At 40.9% G+C, this 18844-nt stretch overlaps 1 protein-coding gene across 1 annotated transcript; it reads right to left on the bottom strand.

Annotated features, from left to right (window-relative positions):
- Positions 1-9337: 9337 nt before the first annotated feature.
- LOC306894365 (zona pellucida sperm-binding protein 4-like) lies at positions 9338-11576 on the bottom strand. The gene is made up of 8 exons (XM_079456855.1): positions 11194-11576; positions 10934-11121; positions 10769-10866; positions 10545-10702; positions 10285-10477; positions 10070-10217; positions 9912-9987; positions 9338-9846 (listed from the first exon to the last, which is right to left on the bottom strand). The coding sequence occupies exons 1-8, from the start codon at positions 11525-11527 to the stop codon at positions 9776-9778; spliced, it is 1266 nt and encodes a 421-aa protein (XP_079312981.1). The 5' UTR covers positions 11528-11576; the 3' UTR covers positions 9338-9775.
- Positions 11577-18844: the final 7268 nt, after the last annotated feature.

Raw genomic sequence — 18844 nt, forward strand, 5'->3', positions numbered from 1 at the left:
ATCGATAAGTAGCTTGTAGCTTATCTAACTACAATTTCAAAGTAGCTTCCCCAACACTGAAAATAATCTACTTAGCCATTGTTAAACAAGCATACTTCAACAGGTCATTTAAAAGTTGATTGAGATAGCAGATACACTTAAATATGAATGTTATCCTGCATGTGCATGAAATACAAATATTTTTATTTGAAATTTGAAAGAAGTATTGTTAGTAGTTCACAGAAGAAAATAAAAAATATTATTGTATCTAAACACATACCTATAAATAGTCAATTCCAAGAAACATGAAAATGAATTATAAATGGTCTCTTTATTCTTTCTGCAGTTATGTAGTTAAATATGTAAAGCCAAGTTTAGCTGTTACATGTTTGCCAATGGTAGATAGCAAAGTTAGCTTTTTTCTAATACTTAAATACAAGACTCTTTTTTACTCTTACTCTAAAGGTTTTACTCTTTCTTTTATTTTCCACCTTTTTTTGTACAGTCATTGCTATTAGGTGAGGCAATGGATTTTTATTTTACATGCCAGTCTATTATTGTCACATAATATAAAAAAAATCTTTAATAAACTAGCTCTAAAAATATATCAAATTAAAACAACTTATCAATTTGTCCACGAGACCATCAGACCTACAGTATGAGACCTGTAAAACACTCACATGACAATAATAGTTTATTTTGACCAGTCAGATAATAACTGATTTGATGATGAGGTGTGTTGGGAGGTGAGTTTCATGATGTCGCCACCAGGTGGCACCTTAGAGCACAAATGTGAAATAATGAGAAATGAACCAATGTGTGAATGACACATCAGGACAAGATTGGGGTAAGACCCCTACAAACTTCCAGGCAGGTGTGTTTAAGGCACTGCCACCACACAGACTCATGAGTGAATGGTCCATCAGTTGTACACTTCAAAATCCATCATCCTAAACAGCCTTTGAGGTTATGTGAACAGTTATTTGCTTTTCGCAACCTTGCTGCTAGGTATCACTGACTGGACCTTTAAATGTGTCCTCCCCGACAGGGATTTAATTTCACTGTTATACGGATGACATCCAGATATATAATGATGGTCAGCCAGATTCTATCCTCTTGATGATCCTCATTATCTTCATGTGTCAGTGAGTTAAAAGTCTAGCTACAGTCTCATCTTTTTAGCACCAATCACTGCCCCAAACACTCAAACAAGCTCACCCACGAACATACAGCGATTGTCTAAATCGTTGTTATACAAGAGTCTTAGAGCAATACTCGCAGATGACCACTGGGTGTCACCGTGGAAACTGGTGTCAGAATCTTTCGAAGCCTTGACACTTTACGGCACATTTGATTCAAATGTTTAATTGTTTCAGGAAGCCTCCTCTGCCCCTCACAAGCAGCCAGAATGCTAACTTTCACAAAACAGAAGTTTGTGTTAACGCATTAAGAGCTTATATTTTTTAAACGATGTGAAGCGGAAGCCACAAAATTCACGAGTGAATGATAAGGAGAATAATGATTAGGGGGAAAAAATTCAAAACTTGTCCTCCATGTTGTTACGATTAAACACGTTAAACACAAGGCAGGTCGCACCGGTCCATAATTATGACGCGGGTCGATGTAGAATGACGAAAAAGTTGCATGCATTTTGATTTGACCGTTCAGACTGATGTCGCATTGCGAAACATCGACCTGTATCTGATTTAGAACCACATATGGAAGTGGCTCAGATCTCAAATATGAGCAAATTTTGGTGGCAGTCTGAACGTAGTCTTAATGGTTGAATCTGAAATCGAATACTCAATGAGTAGTTGCTTGATTTCAGTAAGTATGTACCTGAAGGGGGTAAATGACAACGTACTGTTTTCCTTGAATGGGTGTAGTATTAATACGATCCGGTCGTCATACACCATATTGACTTGATCATGCTACATAATTCTTCTTCTGTTCCTTTTCAATGGCTGGTGGCAACTTACGTTTGAGGTGCATATCCGCCACCTACTGTACTGGAGTGTGGGCCAGAGATTAGCCTTGTGATGTAATGACAAGCGCAACAACTGCAGTTATGAGAAACAGGTTCCATTAACACAGTTACATGGGCTTTGTACAAGTAAACAACACAAGTACAGCACATTCAGAGCTTTTTATTTTAATGTATTTTCATTTTTATTTTGTAGGGCTATATGCTTTTGATAAAAGTAAACAAAAGGAATACAGGAGCTTAGTGATATTGCAATGCAATAACAGGCACATTAACACTTCCTATTGTGAAGAATGATTATGCCAATGAAATGTTCTTTTTGTAACAGAAAAATGCGCTTTGACTGTAAACTGCTGCTAATTATTATTTTGACTGTATTTGATATCTCACACGTAGATACGTTGCTCTAATATGCATTCTATTGTCATATTAAAAACAACCTGAGAAAATCTCAGAAAATCTGTTTTTTTATGTGTCAAGCATGTTTTAACATGGACGTTATGCAAAGCATGCGCTCGTTTAACTTTCACTTCCTCGTCTTTTCTTTTCTTTCCTTGTCCGTAAAACAACACCATTTTTACGCGTCTCTTCATTTTTCTTTTGGATAATTTTATTTAGGTAATTAAATGGTTTAGGACTCATTTGTGTTTTGTAATTATTTGTTTATTACAATTAAATGATTGAAAGGATCTTGTGAACAATTATCATGTATTTTGTTATGTCTGTGAGTTAAAACCATTTAAGCAATATATAATATTGTTAAAGGCAAATATAAATATAAAACACAATCGTAAATAAACTAGTGAAAATAAGTTCAATATTGATGTCTCGTATTTAAATTCTATGAATTAAATCTATGCACAATTTAAAGCATGGCCAATTTAAGAACAAAGCAAGGTCAATGTAAATGGTACATTCGTTTTACAATAATTTCATTCTACATGAAAGTCGGTTGAGACTGTTTTGAGGGCTGTATGTGGTGTTCTGGTCTGTTGGCTCATGGAAAATAGAAGCATCTCAAGATCACCTTCAGAATCTCGGTGTAACCAATATGCCATCCGGGAATTTCTCGCCTACTCTTAATACTGACGATTCAGACATACTAGTGTTTTCTCTTACTACACAAAAAGTGGTGTAGTAGGCTTATTCGGATGCAACATCAGTATATGCATGTTCAAATCTTGCTAGAAATAGTCCACCAGTCAGGTAGGTCTCGTCTACGGTTTTATGAAGACTGAGGGGCTGTTTACACAAGACCATTTTCAAGTGAAAGCGCAAAACAATTTATGCGATTTGGCTGTCCGTTTACACGGAAACAGCGTTTTAGGGGGCTGATAACACAAACTTTTTAAAACGGGTTTCAAAGTGCAAGCTTTTGAAAACCACGGCGTTCTCATTTCAGTGTAAACCCTGAGGTACGCAAGAATGACAAAAACGAAATTGTGCGCATGTGTATTAGGTGTGGGGGTGTGGTATACGCGCGTACATCCAAACACAAAGAAGGAGAAATAAATGCATCAATGGCGGATTACATGAGTTTTTTTGCGCTTCTCCAGCAAAGTGCAGATTTACTACACCAGTGCTATAACCACCAGCGGAGACCTACAGCAAAATCTTAACACTCATTTACGGCGACAAAGGGTTTTTAAACGGTGCTTTTGGATCAGACCCGGGAGGACGAGTAGATGGTGGTACAACTTTGTGATGGGGTTGTTGACGAGCTTCAATGGAAGGAAACCTTTTGAACCTTTTCGCCATCTTGTTTGTTTATGTGCGCACGCTTCTCTTCACTATGAATGAGGAGAAATGCAGCACTCTGTATTGTATTGTCTCTTTAGCGATGGAGGTCAGCCTTCCAATAAACCGTCAAACTATCGTCAGGGACTCAGTTATTTTTCTTTACAAAGTGATGTCGTAATACAGCGTTTTAGTGATTTTTGTGGATCTGTGTAAACGTGGATTGTTTTAATAACGGTGTTGTTTGTACGTGAAACTTTTCAAAATCGCAAAAGGCACTTTTCCGTTTTTCATCGTGTAAACGTGGCCTGAGGTTTCGGACATACTATTCATTTGCCTACTGCATTTTGCCTACGATATAGTATGAAAGTATGCGATTTCAGATTGAGCCAATGGCCTTGCTACTTCCTATCTTTCAGACCTACATATATAGCTCCGGTCTTCCAGTTCTGGGGTCTCATTTATAAAACTGTGCGTAGGATCCTTACTAAAAGTCACTTACAAAAAAAAGTGTTTAATGGCAGCATGTGACTGCAGCTGTAAATAAAAAAGATGTGGTCCGACTTAAAAGTGGGGACCAGAAAAAGGCTCGCCAGTCACCGACAGAGTGTGTCTGGGACTGGTGGGGGTCCTGGAACGTCTTTCCCCCTTGGAGACCCGGCTGGCTTCTATAATTGGAGAAACCAGTGTGTGCAGTATTCTGCCTGACACGGAGGGAGACATAGACATGGTGGAAACAAGGTAAATCATTTTATTGCATTTGCACAATTAAATATGAGCATTGCGTTAACAACGCAAGGTTGTGGGTTCGATCCCAGGGGATTGTAGATACCTATGTAATGCATTGTAAGTCGCTTTGGATAAAAGCGTCTGCCAAATGCCTAAATGTAAATTAATATAGCACAATAGGTCCAGAGGAAATGGAAGCACTGGGTGGCGAAGAAACTCCCACCGCTGAGTCTGCAGCAACTGTGGCGTGTCCGGAGTCGGAGGTCCCCAGCAGGAGCACACGGTTGGAAGTGGCCGGGTGTTAACGGCGGCTGTCCTTCAGACACAGAGGGACACTATCGAAGAATTACAGTTATAGCAGATGAGCTAAAACAAATAAGTGTTGTTTTGGGCGACATTGCGTCTAAATTAAAATATCTTGTTCAAAAATGAACCTTTGTGTTGTTCCTTCAGAAATTCTGCATTATTTTCTCGCGGATCCTTGCTCCCTGATGATGCCGTTCATGTTGGGGAGGGGGGTGTGGGTCATTCTCCTCATGCTGGAGGTAAGGGAGGTCAGGGGGGAGAGCAACACCATTCCTCTGTGCCATGTTGTGTAGAATGGCGCATGCCATGATGATCTGGCAGACTTTTTTTGGTTGAAATAAGAGTCTACCACCCGAAACATCAAGGCAACGCCATCTACACTTGAGGAGGCCAATGGCTCTTTCAACTATCGAGCGTGCACGAGCATGGGCATCATTGTAACGCATTTGCTCGGTACTCTGAGGCTTTGGAAATGGGGTGAGGAGCCAACGTCTCAGGGGGTAACCACTGTCACCTACCAGTATAACAGATTCATTTTGCATTAGGCTTGAACTGTTAGAAAACAGACCATTATTTAATTTTCACTTACCAAGAAGCCACCCATCGCGCACAGCACCTGCCTCAAGTCTATTCCCTACACTGCTGTGCACTACAATAAACGAGTCATGTGTTGAACCAGGCCATCGCGCCACAACGTTTGTAAATATCATGTTGGCCTCACAAACAACTTGCACATTTTTGAAATGCACGTGTTTACGATTCATATAAATGAACTCGTTCTCATGTGGAGCCGTAATAGCAATATGAGTGCAGTCAATTGCGCCGATTACATTTGGGAACATTGCTGCAAATTGCCTTTTGATAATGGCCTGTTCCCCAATAGTGTAGGAAACTTTATGTAGCAGGCATTAAGGAGCTCAGTGATGGCTGTGAAATCCCAGACCTATGTCAAATTAACAGAATTATAAGTTTCCATATCAAGCTTTGGGCAGGAAAAAAATTGCATCATATTGTTAACTTGCAATCGGCTAACGCCCGCTGGTAACTCCCAGTTACCAAAAATCCTAAAACTGACTTGCCTTTGTAATGTTGGCCACAATTCAGCACACAGATCCAAAAGAATGGCTCTAGGGAACCTAAATCGGCTTATTAGCCAGTCATCTTCGTGGGCTAGGAAATCTTTCCAGTCTCAAAATACTCCCTCCTGAGTCTGCCATTGGCATAGTCCTCCAGCAATGCCAGCCCATCCATCATGCCATAGATGCAGGTGTGTCACCATAGTAGGTTATATGGACAGGTCTATATGCGCAACTTTAAATTCAATGCGTTTAATTTCATTAATCTCCAGTCCATCCCTCAGCTCAACATCGGTTGTCGCCAAAACTGCTCCGTCTCCAAAATGTTCGTACGCATAGGACACAGTTTGCAGGCAGGTACGCAAATATTCCTGTCAAGTTTGTTTTTATAAATCTCAACTTATGCTCAAATAACCAAGATGCTTATGCTTTTAGACCAAGATGGTGGCGCGTGAACATCGCGAGGCTCAGCGTCTCTCCAGTTTTAGCTTTTATATAGTGTATTTCTTGCTTATCTCGGGTCTGTTCGTCCAGAACAGTCGTGCATTTACATCGTACACCCGGCAGGAGCTTTTGGATATCAGTTTACGCATGTCCGGAAGTTGCATCAGCAACATTCAACTCGTCCCTGAGATTGTCAGAACATCCGATGCTACACACCTCACACGGCCGGGCGGAAGTGCTCGTCGGCGGCGTCGAGATCGTAAACAAAGGCGGGGGAAGCGCGGAGGGCTAAGAGCTAGGCTAAAGCTAACACCACACCGGCTCTCTTTACCCAGCATTTTCCTTGCTTATGTTCGATCATTAGTGAACAAAATGGACGAGATTAGACTCCGCATCATCAACAGCAAAAGACTTTTGAACTGCAATGTCATAATCTTCACGGAAACATGGCTACACAGCGGTATACCGGACAACGCTATTGAGTTAGCGGGCTACAACACAAACCGGGCGGATAGAACGGCAGAGGAATCCGGTAAGACAAGAGGAGGTGGATTGTGCATCTACATCAACAAAACTTGGTGCACGAACTCTGTTATTGTCGGGAGACACTGCTCGGCTAACCTTGAGTTTCTCATGGTTAAATGTAGACCGTTTTATCTGCCACGGGAATTCACTTCCACCATTATAACGGCAGCTTAAATTCCACCGGATGCTGATGCCAAGCTTGCTATGAAAGAACTTCATGCAGCCATCAGTAAACAACAGACTGCTCACCCGGAGGCTGCATTTATTGTTGCGGGAGATTTTAATCACTCAAACTTAAAGACAGTGCTCCCTAAATTTCATCAGCATGTTTCCTGCCACACAAGAGGAAACAAAACTTTGGATCATGTCTACACAAACATGGCTAAAGCTTACGCCGCGACACCCCTCCCCCACCTGGGTCAATCTGATCACCTTTCTTTGTTCCTCACCCCCAAATACATTAATCTCATCAATCGTGTGAAGCCATCAGTGAAGACCATCAAGGTGTGGCCACATCTGGACAATAAGGACACTTATGCACGTATGCTGTTTGTAGACTTCAGCTCTGCTTTCAATACCGTCATCCCTTCCAAGCTAATCATCAAACTTGGAAACCTAGGCATCAACAACCCTACCTGCAATTGGATTATGGATTTCCTGACGAACAGGCCTCAGCTTGTTAGGTTAGGCCCCATCTGCTCCACCACCACCACCCTCAACACTGGTGTACCACAGGGCTGCGTACTGAGCCCCTTTCTCTACTCCCTTTTCACACTCGACTGCAGGCCTGTGAACGGATCTAACTCCTTCAATCACCGTTGTATCGTCTGCAAACTTGATGGTCTCATCAGCAACAACGATGAGACTGCATACAGGGAGGAGGTCCGGCACCTGGCCACATGGTGCACAGACAACAACCTGCTCCTTAACACCTCCAAGACAAAGGAGATCATCGTGGACTTCAGGAAGGCGAAAGGAGACACACACGACCCCATCCACATTAATGGAATGGCTGTTGAACGTGTTTCCAGTTTTAAGTTCCTGGGGACTCACATTTCGGAGGACCTGTCCTGGACCACCAACACCTCATGCCTGGTCAAGAAGGCTCACCAGCGTCTCTTCTTTCTGAGGACACTGAAGAAGAACCAACTGTCTTCAACTATCCTGGTGAACTTCTATCGCTGCACGATAGAGAGCATCCTGACCAACTGTGTCACAGTCTGGTACGGGAACTGTTCTGTTGCTGAGCGCAAGGCACTGCAGCGGGTGGTGAAAACAGCCCAGCGCATCACAGGGACTACACTTTCTGCCATTGAGGATATCCAGAAGAAACGCTGTCTGCGTCGAGCTCGCAGCATTCTAAAGGATTCCTCTCACCCCGCTCATAGACGGTTTACTCTCCTGCCTTCTGGTAGGCGCTTCCGGTGCCTTCGGACAAGAACCAGCAGACTAAGAAACAGCTTTTTTCCCAGAGCTGTTTCATTATTGAACTCTGCCCCCCACTGATTCCACTACCTCTCATACCCTTAACTCCAATGCTGCTACAACATTGTTTACACTGCACTACAGGGCTGCATGCATGACTGAACTGTACACACCAGTACTTTATGTTATCTGCTCTACCGGACTGTTTACACACACACAGCATCATTTGCACTCTATACTGCTCACTTGCACACCAGGAATATTTAACTGAATGCTCATTTGCACTAATGGACCACTTCCATAACTGCATTAACCCATCTACTGCACTGTAATTCTATTGACTGCATCTACTCATCTATTGCACTGTAACTTCAATAACTTCATTAACTAATCAACTGCACTGTAACTCTATTAACTGCATCTACTCATCAATTGCACTATAACTTCAATAACTGCATTAACTAATCAACTGCACTGTAACTCTATTAACTGCATCTACTCAATTGCACTATAACTTCAATAACTGCAATAACTAATCAACTGCACTGTAACTATTAACTGCATCTACTCATCAATTGCACTGTAACTTCAGTAACTGCATTAACTAATCTACTGCTCTGTAACCTTATTAACTGCATTAACTCATCTTCTGGACTGCAACCTATCAACTGCATTAACTCATACTGCACCGTAACTTTAATAACTGCATTAACTCATATACTGCACCGTAACTTTAATAACTGCAACTTCAACAACTGCATTAACTCACCTATTGCACTGCAACTTTAATAGCCAATGTCAATAATTTATGCATACCTAAGTCACTTGCACTATTTTAGTCTAAATTATTATCTGTTCATATCCACCTGTACATTAATGTTCATAGTATATAGCCATCTGTATATATTGTTCAGAGTATATACCTTCTGTCATATTTTCATAGAACATTCCTACTGCAAAATATTTTTATAATCCATGCCCACTGTATTATATTCTCACTATTTCATTCTGTATTTATTCTAACTGTACATCCTGCACTTGCTAATTGCACTTCTGGTTAGACCTAAACTACATTTCGTTACACTGTACTTGTATATGTGTAATGACAATAAAGTTGAATCTAATCTAATAACCACAAAGTGAATTTAAACCAAATAAAAACATTGTAATGCCCAGTCATCCTTTCCAACCTGGATATCACTTGAACGTATTAAACTATCATATGCATGGTGACATTCTTATTTTGTATGACCTCTTAATGTATCGTTTACGTGGCCTATATTTGTACATTGCATGTACATGTCATGAAGAAATTATTTTTGACTTCCTGATTGGGCAAATGTCCAAATTAAAATGTAATTTAGCAGTGTGTGATTGTCACTTTTAAAGAGTCTTTAAGACTAGGAAAGGTGCTATACGTGAATTATTTAAAAACAAGCAGTTTGCAAAGTCGCAGTTCTTATTTAACCTTACACCAATATAGGTTGCGGTTTATAATATCCTCATTGGAGAGAAAACAGCTATACAAATGCTTAGAGTCCAATGACTTTATTAAAAAGAACAAGTCGGTTTACATTGTAAAGACGATTCCTTCACTGGAAACCACAGTTTCTACCCGCCTCTGGTCAACAACATCTCTCCCTGGAAAACAAGAAAGTGTCAGGATGACACTAAAACAGCAAATCAAACCAAAGTGAAACACATACGGCTTTTCCTGGCACAGCTCGGTTCACAGGAGCCAGAAGCAGGGTGGCACACCGCTGTACTACAGTGAATGTAGATCTGACAAACAAATAGCAGCTTTGGCAACAAATACAAAAGGCAATATATATATATGACACAGAAGGCTGTAAGGAAATCATACGGTCTCCTGCAGAGGGGCCAGTGACGCTGGATCCACAAACGTGAACATCTTCACAACAAAGCGCTTGTAGTGGGTTGGGAACTGAAGACCAGGCGAGCCAACTGTAGGAACCAGTGCAGTCAGGTAACGATCATCCTGGTAAGGGCATCTAAAAGAGAAGTGACAGTCAGGACTCGTTCACAGTGCACGATCTGGACAAATTAGCTTCTACTCACCCATCAACTAGAAGATCCCACTGGGGTAGACTGAGAGGACTAGGGGTTGATGTTGCCCAACAGCGCCCCAACATCAGGACAAGATTGGGGTCAGTTCTCTCCAAAATGCGCACGTCAACATACACAGGCTCTCGCAGGACTTTTGTGACTGGATACTCATCCTCACCGTAGTAGGACGTGTACGCCTCATCTCCTGAGGATTAACTTGCGTTTTAGACCAGTGCTAAAAGTACAACTCCTTTGGACAAGCAAATCACTACCTTCTGCACAGCCTTTAGTGACACATTGGCCATTTGCCAATCTAAGTTCCACCCTGAGGGGTCCAGGAGCAGCTACAGGCAGAGGTGGTGGAACGGTGTTGACCTCCACAACCAGAGCTTCCACAGCAGTGGCAGAATATCTACACTGGAAGAGAAGTCTACACAAACAAACAGTGAGCTTCTGACATCGGTTCAAGTCACTCATGAGAACACAGATAACCTACTCAAAATGACTGTCCCTTGTGATGGAGCCAAGAGGTCCAATCCCTACTTCATAGGATGAAGTCATTCTGTTCTCATACACCACATAACCATTTTCCTCCTGCAAGCAGAAACACGATTGACATCAAATCTGTTCTAGACAGCCAAATCACAAACAGTAAACTCACAATCATGCTGGTGCCACAGGCAGTGACTGGAAACTGGTATACAGCAAAGGTAGGTGTGGAACCAACAGGACCACAAGGTGCTTCATTTCCACCCAGCAGACGGACAGTGTCCAGACTCAGACGAGGCAGCGTGACATCTCTAGCCACCACTAACACAAACTGACCATCTCTCATACACTGGACAGTCACTGTAATGAGAAACAGGATGTTATCATAGGATCAGCTTGGCAAGAAACATTTAACTGGTTAAACATCCTTACCTGACATCCCATAATAACACTGCTGTCCATTGAAGCAGCAGTTTATAGCGTCACACTCAGCACCACTGATACCAGGTTGTCCACACTGGATCTGCTCATAATCAGCTACAGCACACTTGTCAAGAGGTTCTGACTGCACCACCGGCTTCTGAAGTGGAAACTTCTGAGAAAACTGTTGTTCAGTTTGCTGATCGAGTCCAAATCTCTGTTCATTTTGCTGGAACCCAAGAGCTTGTGGACTATTAACTGGAATCCCTCTCTGTGGAACAGCTCTGCAAACAGAACTCAGGAAAAGAAAAAGTAAGTGACTCAGTAAATTTCTGTTCCAAGCCATTTCTCTACCACAGAAGAATACACTCACTGATAGTCTGAGACACTGTTTCTTGTCTTTTTTGTACTCTGTAGATTCATTAGTGATAACGAGAACCCCTCCTCTGTAATTAACATCTATCACAGTCCAGCTCTGCACAATTAATAAGTTAAACAATATCTTCTTTTGGATTGGCTCTTTCCAAACTAAAAACAGGAAATGTAGTGAACATCTGTAAATATTTTCCAACACTGGAGCTTCTCCACAGACTAATTCCGGCACATAAAATCTATATGCAGGGCGGCGTCTGAAATATAATACTGTGATAGTACATACTGAATTACAGTGGTATGCAAAAGTTTGGGCAATCCTCTGAGATTTCATGATAATTTACTCTACCTTTATAAGAGAAGATCATAGCAACAAGATTTGGTTTCCTACAGAGATGTAGACATTTGAGTGTTTTCAAGACCAAAATTCTTAGCATCACAAGAGTTTTATTATAATAAAATAAATTAAAATGTAATAATGGGATGTACAAAAGTTTGGGCACCCTTTTAATCGCATTCATTTCAAGACCTGTAGGGATTTATAGCTGAAACGATGCAGCACAAAATTACTGGCTGTGCTTGTCCTCGTGTGTGGCAACATGGGGGCCTCTAAACAACTCTCCACTGACCTAAAAACTAAGATCATTCATTATGATGAATTAGGAGAAGTGTACAAGAAGTAGTGGTGGGCAGATCGAGGCTTCGTGAAGCAATGAAACAGTTGAAGCAAATGTGCTATATTGGGTCGAGGCTTGGAATCAATCCGACTAGGTCACCTGCAAGTGACCTAGTGGTCACTTGCAGGTGCTGATCTGAAACAACCTTGACAACGAGCCATTAAAAATGATTTTTTTATTATTGTATGTTTCTAATATGTGAAGCTTGTTACCTCTAGGCTTCTCGCTGTGCATAATGTTTCTTTTTGGTCATGAAAAATGAATATCAATAAAAGAAATCAAGCCACAATGTCTCACTTTTGTAGAGTTTTCTTTTCAAAAATATAAATTTCTCTGCTGTGGGACTTGGCCTTCTACTTTTTTTACATATAATTTCTCCAGCCTCTGAAAAAATCCTCTCACAAGGGACACTTGTTGCTGGCATGCAAAGATATTTTTTTAGCAAGGACATACAAACGAGGACAGATTACTGCTCTCTCTTTCCAGTAAATTAGGGGATCATGAGTTCTGGGCAAAAACGCATCATGGAGGTATTTTTTCCACTGTGGCATCAGCTGTAGCTGAAGTGCAGACCTTCTTGCAGATGTTAGCCTATGAGCCAAAACAGGAGAAAAATCATATTATTTATAATAATGACAATTATTATAAATGACAATATGACAGTTATGGCCAATTACACAGGTAGTACACACCTACCTAATTGTACAGTTGATTCTTGCGTTGCATTTCCTTTTTTCTGTGCAAGCTTTTGCTGCAACATCCTGTACAGTGGTATAAGCTTTAAGCAGACACTCTCTGTTCCTCTGACATCTCTGTTGTTGCTAGTTTGAATGGTTGCAGTAGTGACAATGATTGTTGAATAATGTCATACTTAAGACTTGTCAGGGGAACAGTATCATTGTTTAAATTGGAAAGTGCAGCACCAACTGGCTGATGTTGGTCATACAAGCGTTGTAGCATGTGGAATGTGCTGTTCCATCTCGTCTCCTGTATCAGTTTCAGAGTTGGTCTGCCCATCAAGCCCTGCATCTCCACAAGGTTGTCCTTTGCTTTGCAGCTGGACCTGAACAACCCCACTATCTTTCTGGCCTTCTGGCGTATTTCATTGATGACTGGGGTTTGATCTAGGGCGTTTTTCACAATAAATTTTTAATTATGAGCAAAACATGGGACATGGCGAAGGTGTAGTAGCTGGGCGCTTAGGATCCTGTTGGATGCATTGTCAGTCACCATGCACTGAACTTTGGAGGTAATTCCCCACTCAGCCAATAGCAAGGCTTTAGCCTCCATGAGATGCTGGGCTGTGTGGGTTTGGTAAAATCTCCTTTGGTAAAAAAAAACTGTTGCCATTTTTGCCTCTGGTGTTATGTAATGGCAAGTTACACCAAGATATCCGTTCATATTAATGGAGGACCACATGTCAGCCGTAAGGCTAACACATTCTGCCTTTTGTAGGTCCTCCATTGTCTTCTCCTTGGTTGTGTTGTACCTTTCGCTGATGATTGTTTTAAGCACCTTCCGGGATGGGAGGACATAGCTTGATTTAAGTTTGTTCACAAAGGCCCTGAAACCCTCATTCTTCACGATGGTGAAGGGCTGCAGATCCTTCACCACCATGTTTAGAAGAGGCTCATCCAATTCCCTCTGTCTGCCTTTTAAAAAAGAAGATAAAACATATTTTCAGACAAATACATTGAAAAAATACAGCTTCAAATAGTGCACAGCTATTAAAAGTAGCCTACTGGTTCATTATTTGGAAACCTTCATAAACAAAGTTATGTTATGAATGTTTATGCTCAGTGTACAGAGAAAAATCAAATGGAATTTAGAACTACAACAATTAGGAAAACAAAAATGATGTCTTCACTGGCTGTAGATTGGGTAATCATATGTAGACCTATAAAATGTATATTCACACAATAGTATATTATATTGACAACATATTATATTATATTCACATTGAAGCTGTTTTTAACACAATTGGCAGTTGTGATTGGGACATTAGGTTGTAGGGCTTAGGTTGACTCAGGGCTATGGACTAGTGTCCCAACAGTTTGTTATTTTATTAAAATTATAATTATATTTCAAACAATGCATACCTTGCTTAGATGCCCCAGCAGTGTCAGTAGTAGGCCTAGGTACAGGCGGAATGCTACCATTGTCTGCACCCTGCAAAATGGCAGGATGAGTGCTCCTCAAATGGCGCATTATGGATGATGTATTGTTGCAGAAGGCTAGCTGCCGATCACAATACATACATCTCACTTTATTTGGGGTTTCCAAATGGAAATGCTCCCACACCACAGATGTACGACTGGATGATGCGTCCTCCGCATATGGGTATGTAGAGCTCACTTTTAATGTGTTGATCGCCTAAGAAAGGTACGTGACCTTTTTGTTCTTGTAGCTTTCTGATGCGCAGCAGGGCTTTAGCACATTTTGTGGTGTGTTGCTACTGCCTGTTGTGATGCTCCAACGCTGCTGTTTTGTCTTGCTTTGTTTTGTTTTGTTTTGTTTGTTTTGCTGTGTTTGTTTTGATTTCTTTGTTACATTTTGGGGTGTATTCCAGAAAGCTGGGTTAATTTACCATCAGATTAACCCTGAACTGTGGGTTTATTAACCCAAAACCTGCTTACTCTGGGTATGTCGGTTCCAAAACACCTGTGTCGAGTTAGTTTAATCAACCTACTGCTAATAACCTTGAGTTAATGCGCGCGCACGGAGAACATATCAAGGCATTTTCAATGGAACGCCGAATTCAGGAGTCACCATGGAAACTAAGGGTTTGCTTATGAGGAGTTCAAGCCCATTATAATGAAAAAAAGTAATACAGCTGCATATGCGAGGGAGAGACAATTGGCTTGGCAAAAAATAACTGGCAGAGTCAATGCGTAAGATTGTTTTTATAACATTGTAAATATGCTTGCATTTTGTTAATTTGCAAAGTTGAACAATTATCTTTTTGAGCATGTGGCATTTACTTTTCTCTACATCAGTTTCTTAAGAATACAGTGCAATGTATATTGACAAGAAATATTTAGGCCTCTTGTTTTATAAGGTGTAATCCTTCTGGAGCCAAAAGAACTCTTTCCCAAGTCAAAGTGAAACGCAAAAACATTCTGTAAAAAGGTAATATTTTATTTTAACTGTTGTAAGATCAATGTCTTAAGTTACTTTTACAGTATTCTTCCTATATAGCTAATAGAAAGAAGGCTGAGGCCCGTCTAACTGGTGGGGGTCCACCTCCACCTCCTCTCACCCCATCTGAGGAGTTGGCTCTTTCGATTAATAAAGGTCGCCCTGTGGTCGATGGGATTCCAGAGGGCACTTCGTCAGACTTTGCTACCTCCCACAACAACTCAAGTGACTTGGTACAATGTAGGTATACCATATTAGTACTTATGATTATTTAGTCATACGTTTGGACAAAACGATCATTAACTCTCGTCATTAGGAAGAAGGCTAAATGATGTATACAGTAATCTGTATTTTTTATTCTTGCATGTTCCTAATGCCTTTATTCAGTGTCTGTCATACTTTAGTAATTTACACATTGGGTATATTTTTTTCTTGCAGTTGGTGATGGACGCATTGTATTATTGGATCCTCCTGAAACCACACAGTCTGTCACAATTGTTAGTGATGCATTTTAAGAACCAGTTGCTTTTAGATCTTTCAGTTTGTCTGCCAGACAAAGTAACCTTGCATATTTCCACTCTAGGATGATGATGATGAAGAAACCATATCTGCTGTGACGGAATTAGAAAGTGCTAGGAGACCCACAGAGGTATGATGCATATACTGGACAATGCATAGCTTTTTAGATGGAGTGACAAATGTGTAATTTGTCATGTGACAGAATCTAGCTGGGGATGTACATGCAGATGAGGGTCCATCTACCTCTACACATAATCTAAGCAGTGTAAGAACTTGTCCCTGGTTGTCCATATTTACATAATGTTACTATGTGGCAGATTTTCTCCTTCAACCATCTTATTTACTTTGCCTTCCTAGTTGTCTGCAAAGGAGCTGTATAAGGTCCATCTATTAAGCCAAATTAAAAAAACGGACATGGACATGGACCTTATGCAGCTTCAGCTAGAGGAGAAAAGGCTGGCCATTAAAAAGGCCAACCTTGAAATAGAACTACTGGAGCATCGCCTTAAGGTGAGAATCATATGTGAACATTAATCTGTTATTTTTTGTGTGTGTGTATAAAGTAATAAATACAAATCTGTCATGTCTCTTTTATTTCAGGATATAAAGAAATAGAACACATTAAATAAAGTGATTTTGACAAATCATGTCTCTAAGCATTCTGCCATCTCTGTGGTCTGCTAGATTCAATGGGTGTTGTTCTAGGTCATCTTCATCAGGACATCTCCTCTTATTGTGGCAATGTTGTGAAGTACCACACAAGCAACTGTGATGTCACATGCCCTATTTGGAGTGACCCTGAGCCCACACAGACACTGAAACCTTGCCTTCAGAATGCCTATTGTCATCTCCACCTTGGCCCGTGTTCTGCTGTGAGACCGGTTGAAGCGTGTCTGTGGTCCGGGCTCAGTATCAGGGTAGGGTGTCATCATATAGGGCAGGCAAGGGTATCCTCTGTCTCCCAGCAAATAACCATAGAAGTGTCCTGTAATGTTTGAGGTGCTTTGTAAATGTAATAAAGACTACAAGCATTTGTCTAACAAAATGTACCCTGTTGAAATTTGTTGCACAGAGATGACTCTCTAAATATTCTGGCATCATGTACAGAGCCAGGCCATTTTGCCTCAACATTAATGATGAGGTAAGTTGCATCACATATTACCTGTGAAGAACAATAAGTTTATTATTTGTAACACCAATATTAAGGAGCCAACATAAAGCCATTACCTGCACATTGATGCTATGCACAGACTTCCTATTAACATAGTCTCCCTCATGGATTGATGGAGCTTTAATAGGAATGTGGGTGCCATCAATGCACCCAATCACGTTTGGGAACCCTGATATTAAGATTAAGAACAAGTTTAAAAAGTCTGTGTAGCCTTTATGTTTATGTGTGTGCACTCAAAATAAACCTATTAAGAAATGTCATTTAATTGAAGTAGATGACAGAATTTCTGAGAGCAAACCTGCCACCCTGTGGAATTCTTCTTTAATAAAGCGCACAGGTTTATGGCCAGGGAACTGTACAAAAGTGTGTAGAAACCGTTTCAGTGCCATGCATACTGTACGAACTGCTCTACACACTGTTGCCTTTCCCACATGCTCTGCATCGCCCACATTGTAGAGAAAACTCCCTGTAGCAAAAAAGCGCAGAGCAATACAAAGAATTTGTTCGGCGCCAAGCGCTGACCCGCGGTTTGTCACGTCTGAGATGTGTGGTTTTAGTAGGTTTGTTAAATAAATTAACGACTGCCTAGAAAAACGATAGCGCTCCTGCAAATATTCGTTAGGATAAGTAAATACATCGATACGTGGTCTTATCACCCTCTCACGGCGAAAAAAACCCTGTATAATCTGTGCCTCTACGTCCACAGGATCCTCATCGAAAGGGCACGCCATGCTCGGAAACCTCTCTGAAACAAACCCTGCAACATAACCTGCTCCGGAGCAGGTTATCCTCAGAGAGTCAGTTGCAATGGTTACTTACACAACCCGAAAGTTACCTCCGTTTTTGGAACCGAAAGCAGAGGTTATCCGCTTACTTACTCCTAAACTTACCCGGGTAAGTCACATAACCTGCTTTCTGGAATACACCCTTGGTTACGTTACTATACGTCCTATTATTATTTTGTCTTAATTTGTTTCGTTTATGTTGCTAGACCGCTGTGTTGCTTACGTTGCAAGCTTGCTCTGCTTGGCTAGCTGCCTGCTTACTTCTAAGCGCATGTAAACCTGTTGGTGTCGGGTTTCCCATTTGTTTTGCTGGAAATATTAATTATATTTCCCGTGTGCATACCCTTTTGGACTTCTGTTATTTTCCTTTCTTTATGTTTACTATATTTGTTAATTTTTGATTATTTGTGTTGCCCCCGCTTTGAGTAATCACAACTGGTTTAGTACTAAGGGTTTTACAATTTTGTTGCTTTAGAAATATTAATTGTATTTTCAATTTTTCTCCTGTCTATTTCGTTATAAGTAATTGTTCTTTTTTTGGTTTGTTTGCTTCTAGGAGTTGGGGAGGACCAGGGGGGTTGCAGGCTGGTGCGGCCATATACTGGAGTTCCTTGATTGCTTTGTGTGGTTTTCCTTTATTTGTGGTTTAGGTTTTGTCCTTGCTGTGAATTTTACATTTGTATTTGGTTTAGTTGTAGCACGTGTGGCTCCGTTGGAAGCCGGACACCTAGCCTGCCTTCCTGCTGGCGATCCCCAGACTCGGGTCGGCAGATCTATATTAAACTCTGCTATTTTACTGTTTTCTGACCCATGTTGCCATTTGCATTATTAAAATTATTACAGTTTTAAATGAGCATTGGGTTTTCCCAATTTATTGACTTAAATAAATTACACTTTGATATTCACGCCTCATTGTCTTTAAAGTTGAATCTGTGTGTCTGAATCTATATTACCCAGATATGTATTGTCATGAAACTGCTCCGAGACAGGCAGGTCAGATC

This window comes from Barbatula barbatula (genome assembly GCF_947034865.1).
Source record: "Barbatula barbatula genome assembly, chromosome: 5".
Taxonomy (NCBI): domain Eukaryota; kingdom Metazoa; phylum Chordata; class Actinopteri; order Cypriniformes; family Nemacheilidae; genus Barbatula; species Barbatula barbatula.

What these genes read in the sequence shown, in the direction of transcription:
- LOC306894365 (XM_079456855.1), bottom strand. Translation starts at nt 11,527, where the DNA reads ATGGCTTGGAACAGAAATTTACTGAGTCACTTACTTTTTCTTTTCCTG. An exon ending in CCTGTGGCACCAGCATGATT is followed by an intron (nt 10,867 to 10,933) that starts GTGAGTTTACTG and finishes TTCTGCTTGCAG; the next exon opens with GAGGAAAATGGTTATGTGGT. An exon ending in CACTAAAGGCTGTGCAGAAG is followed by an intron (nt 10,478 to 10,544) that starts GTAGTGATTTGC and finishes GTTAATCCTCAG; the next exon opens with GAGATGAGGCGTACACGTCC.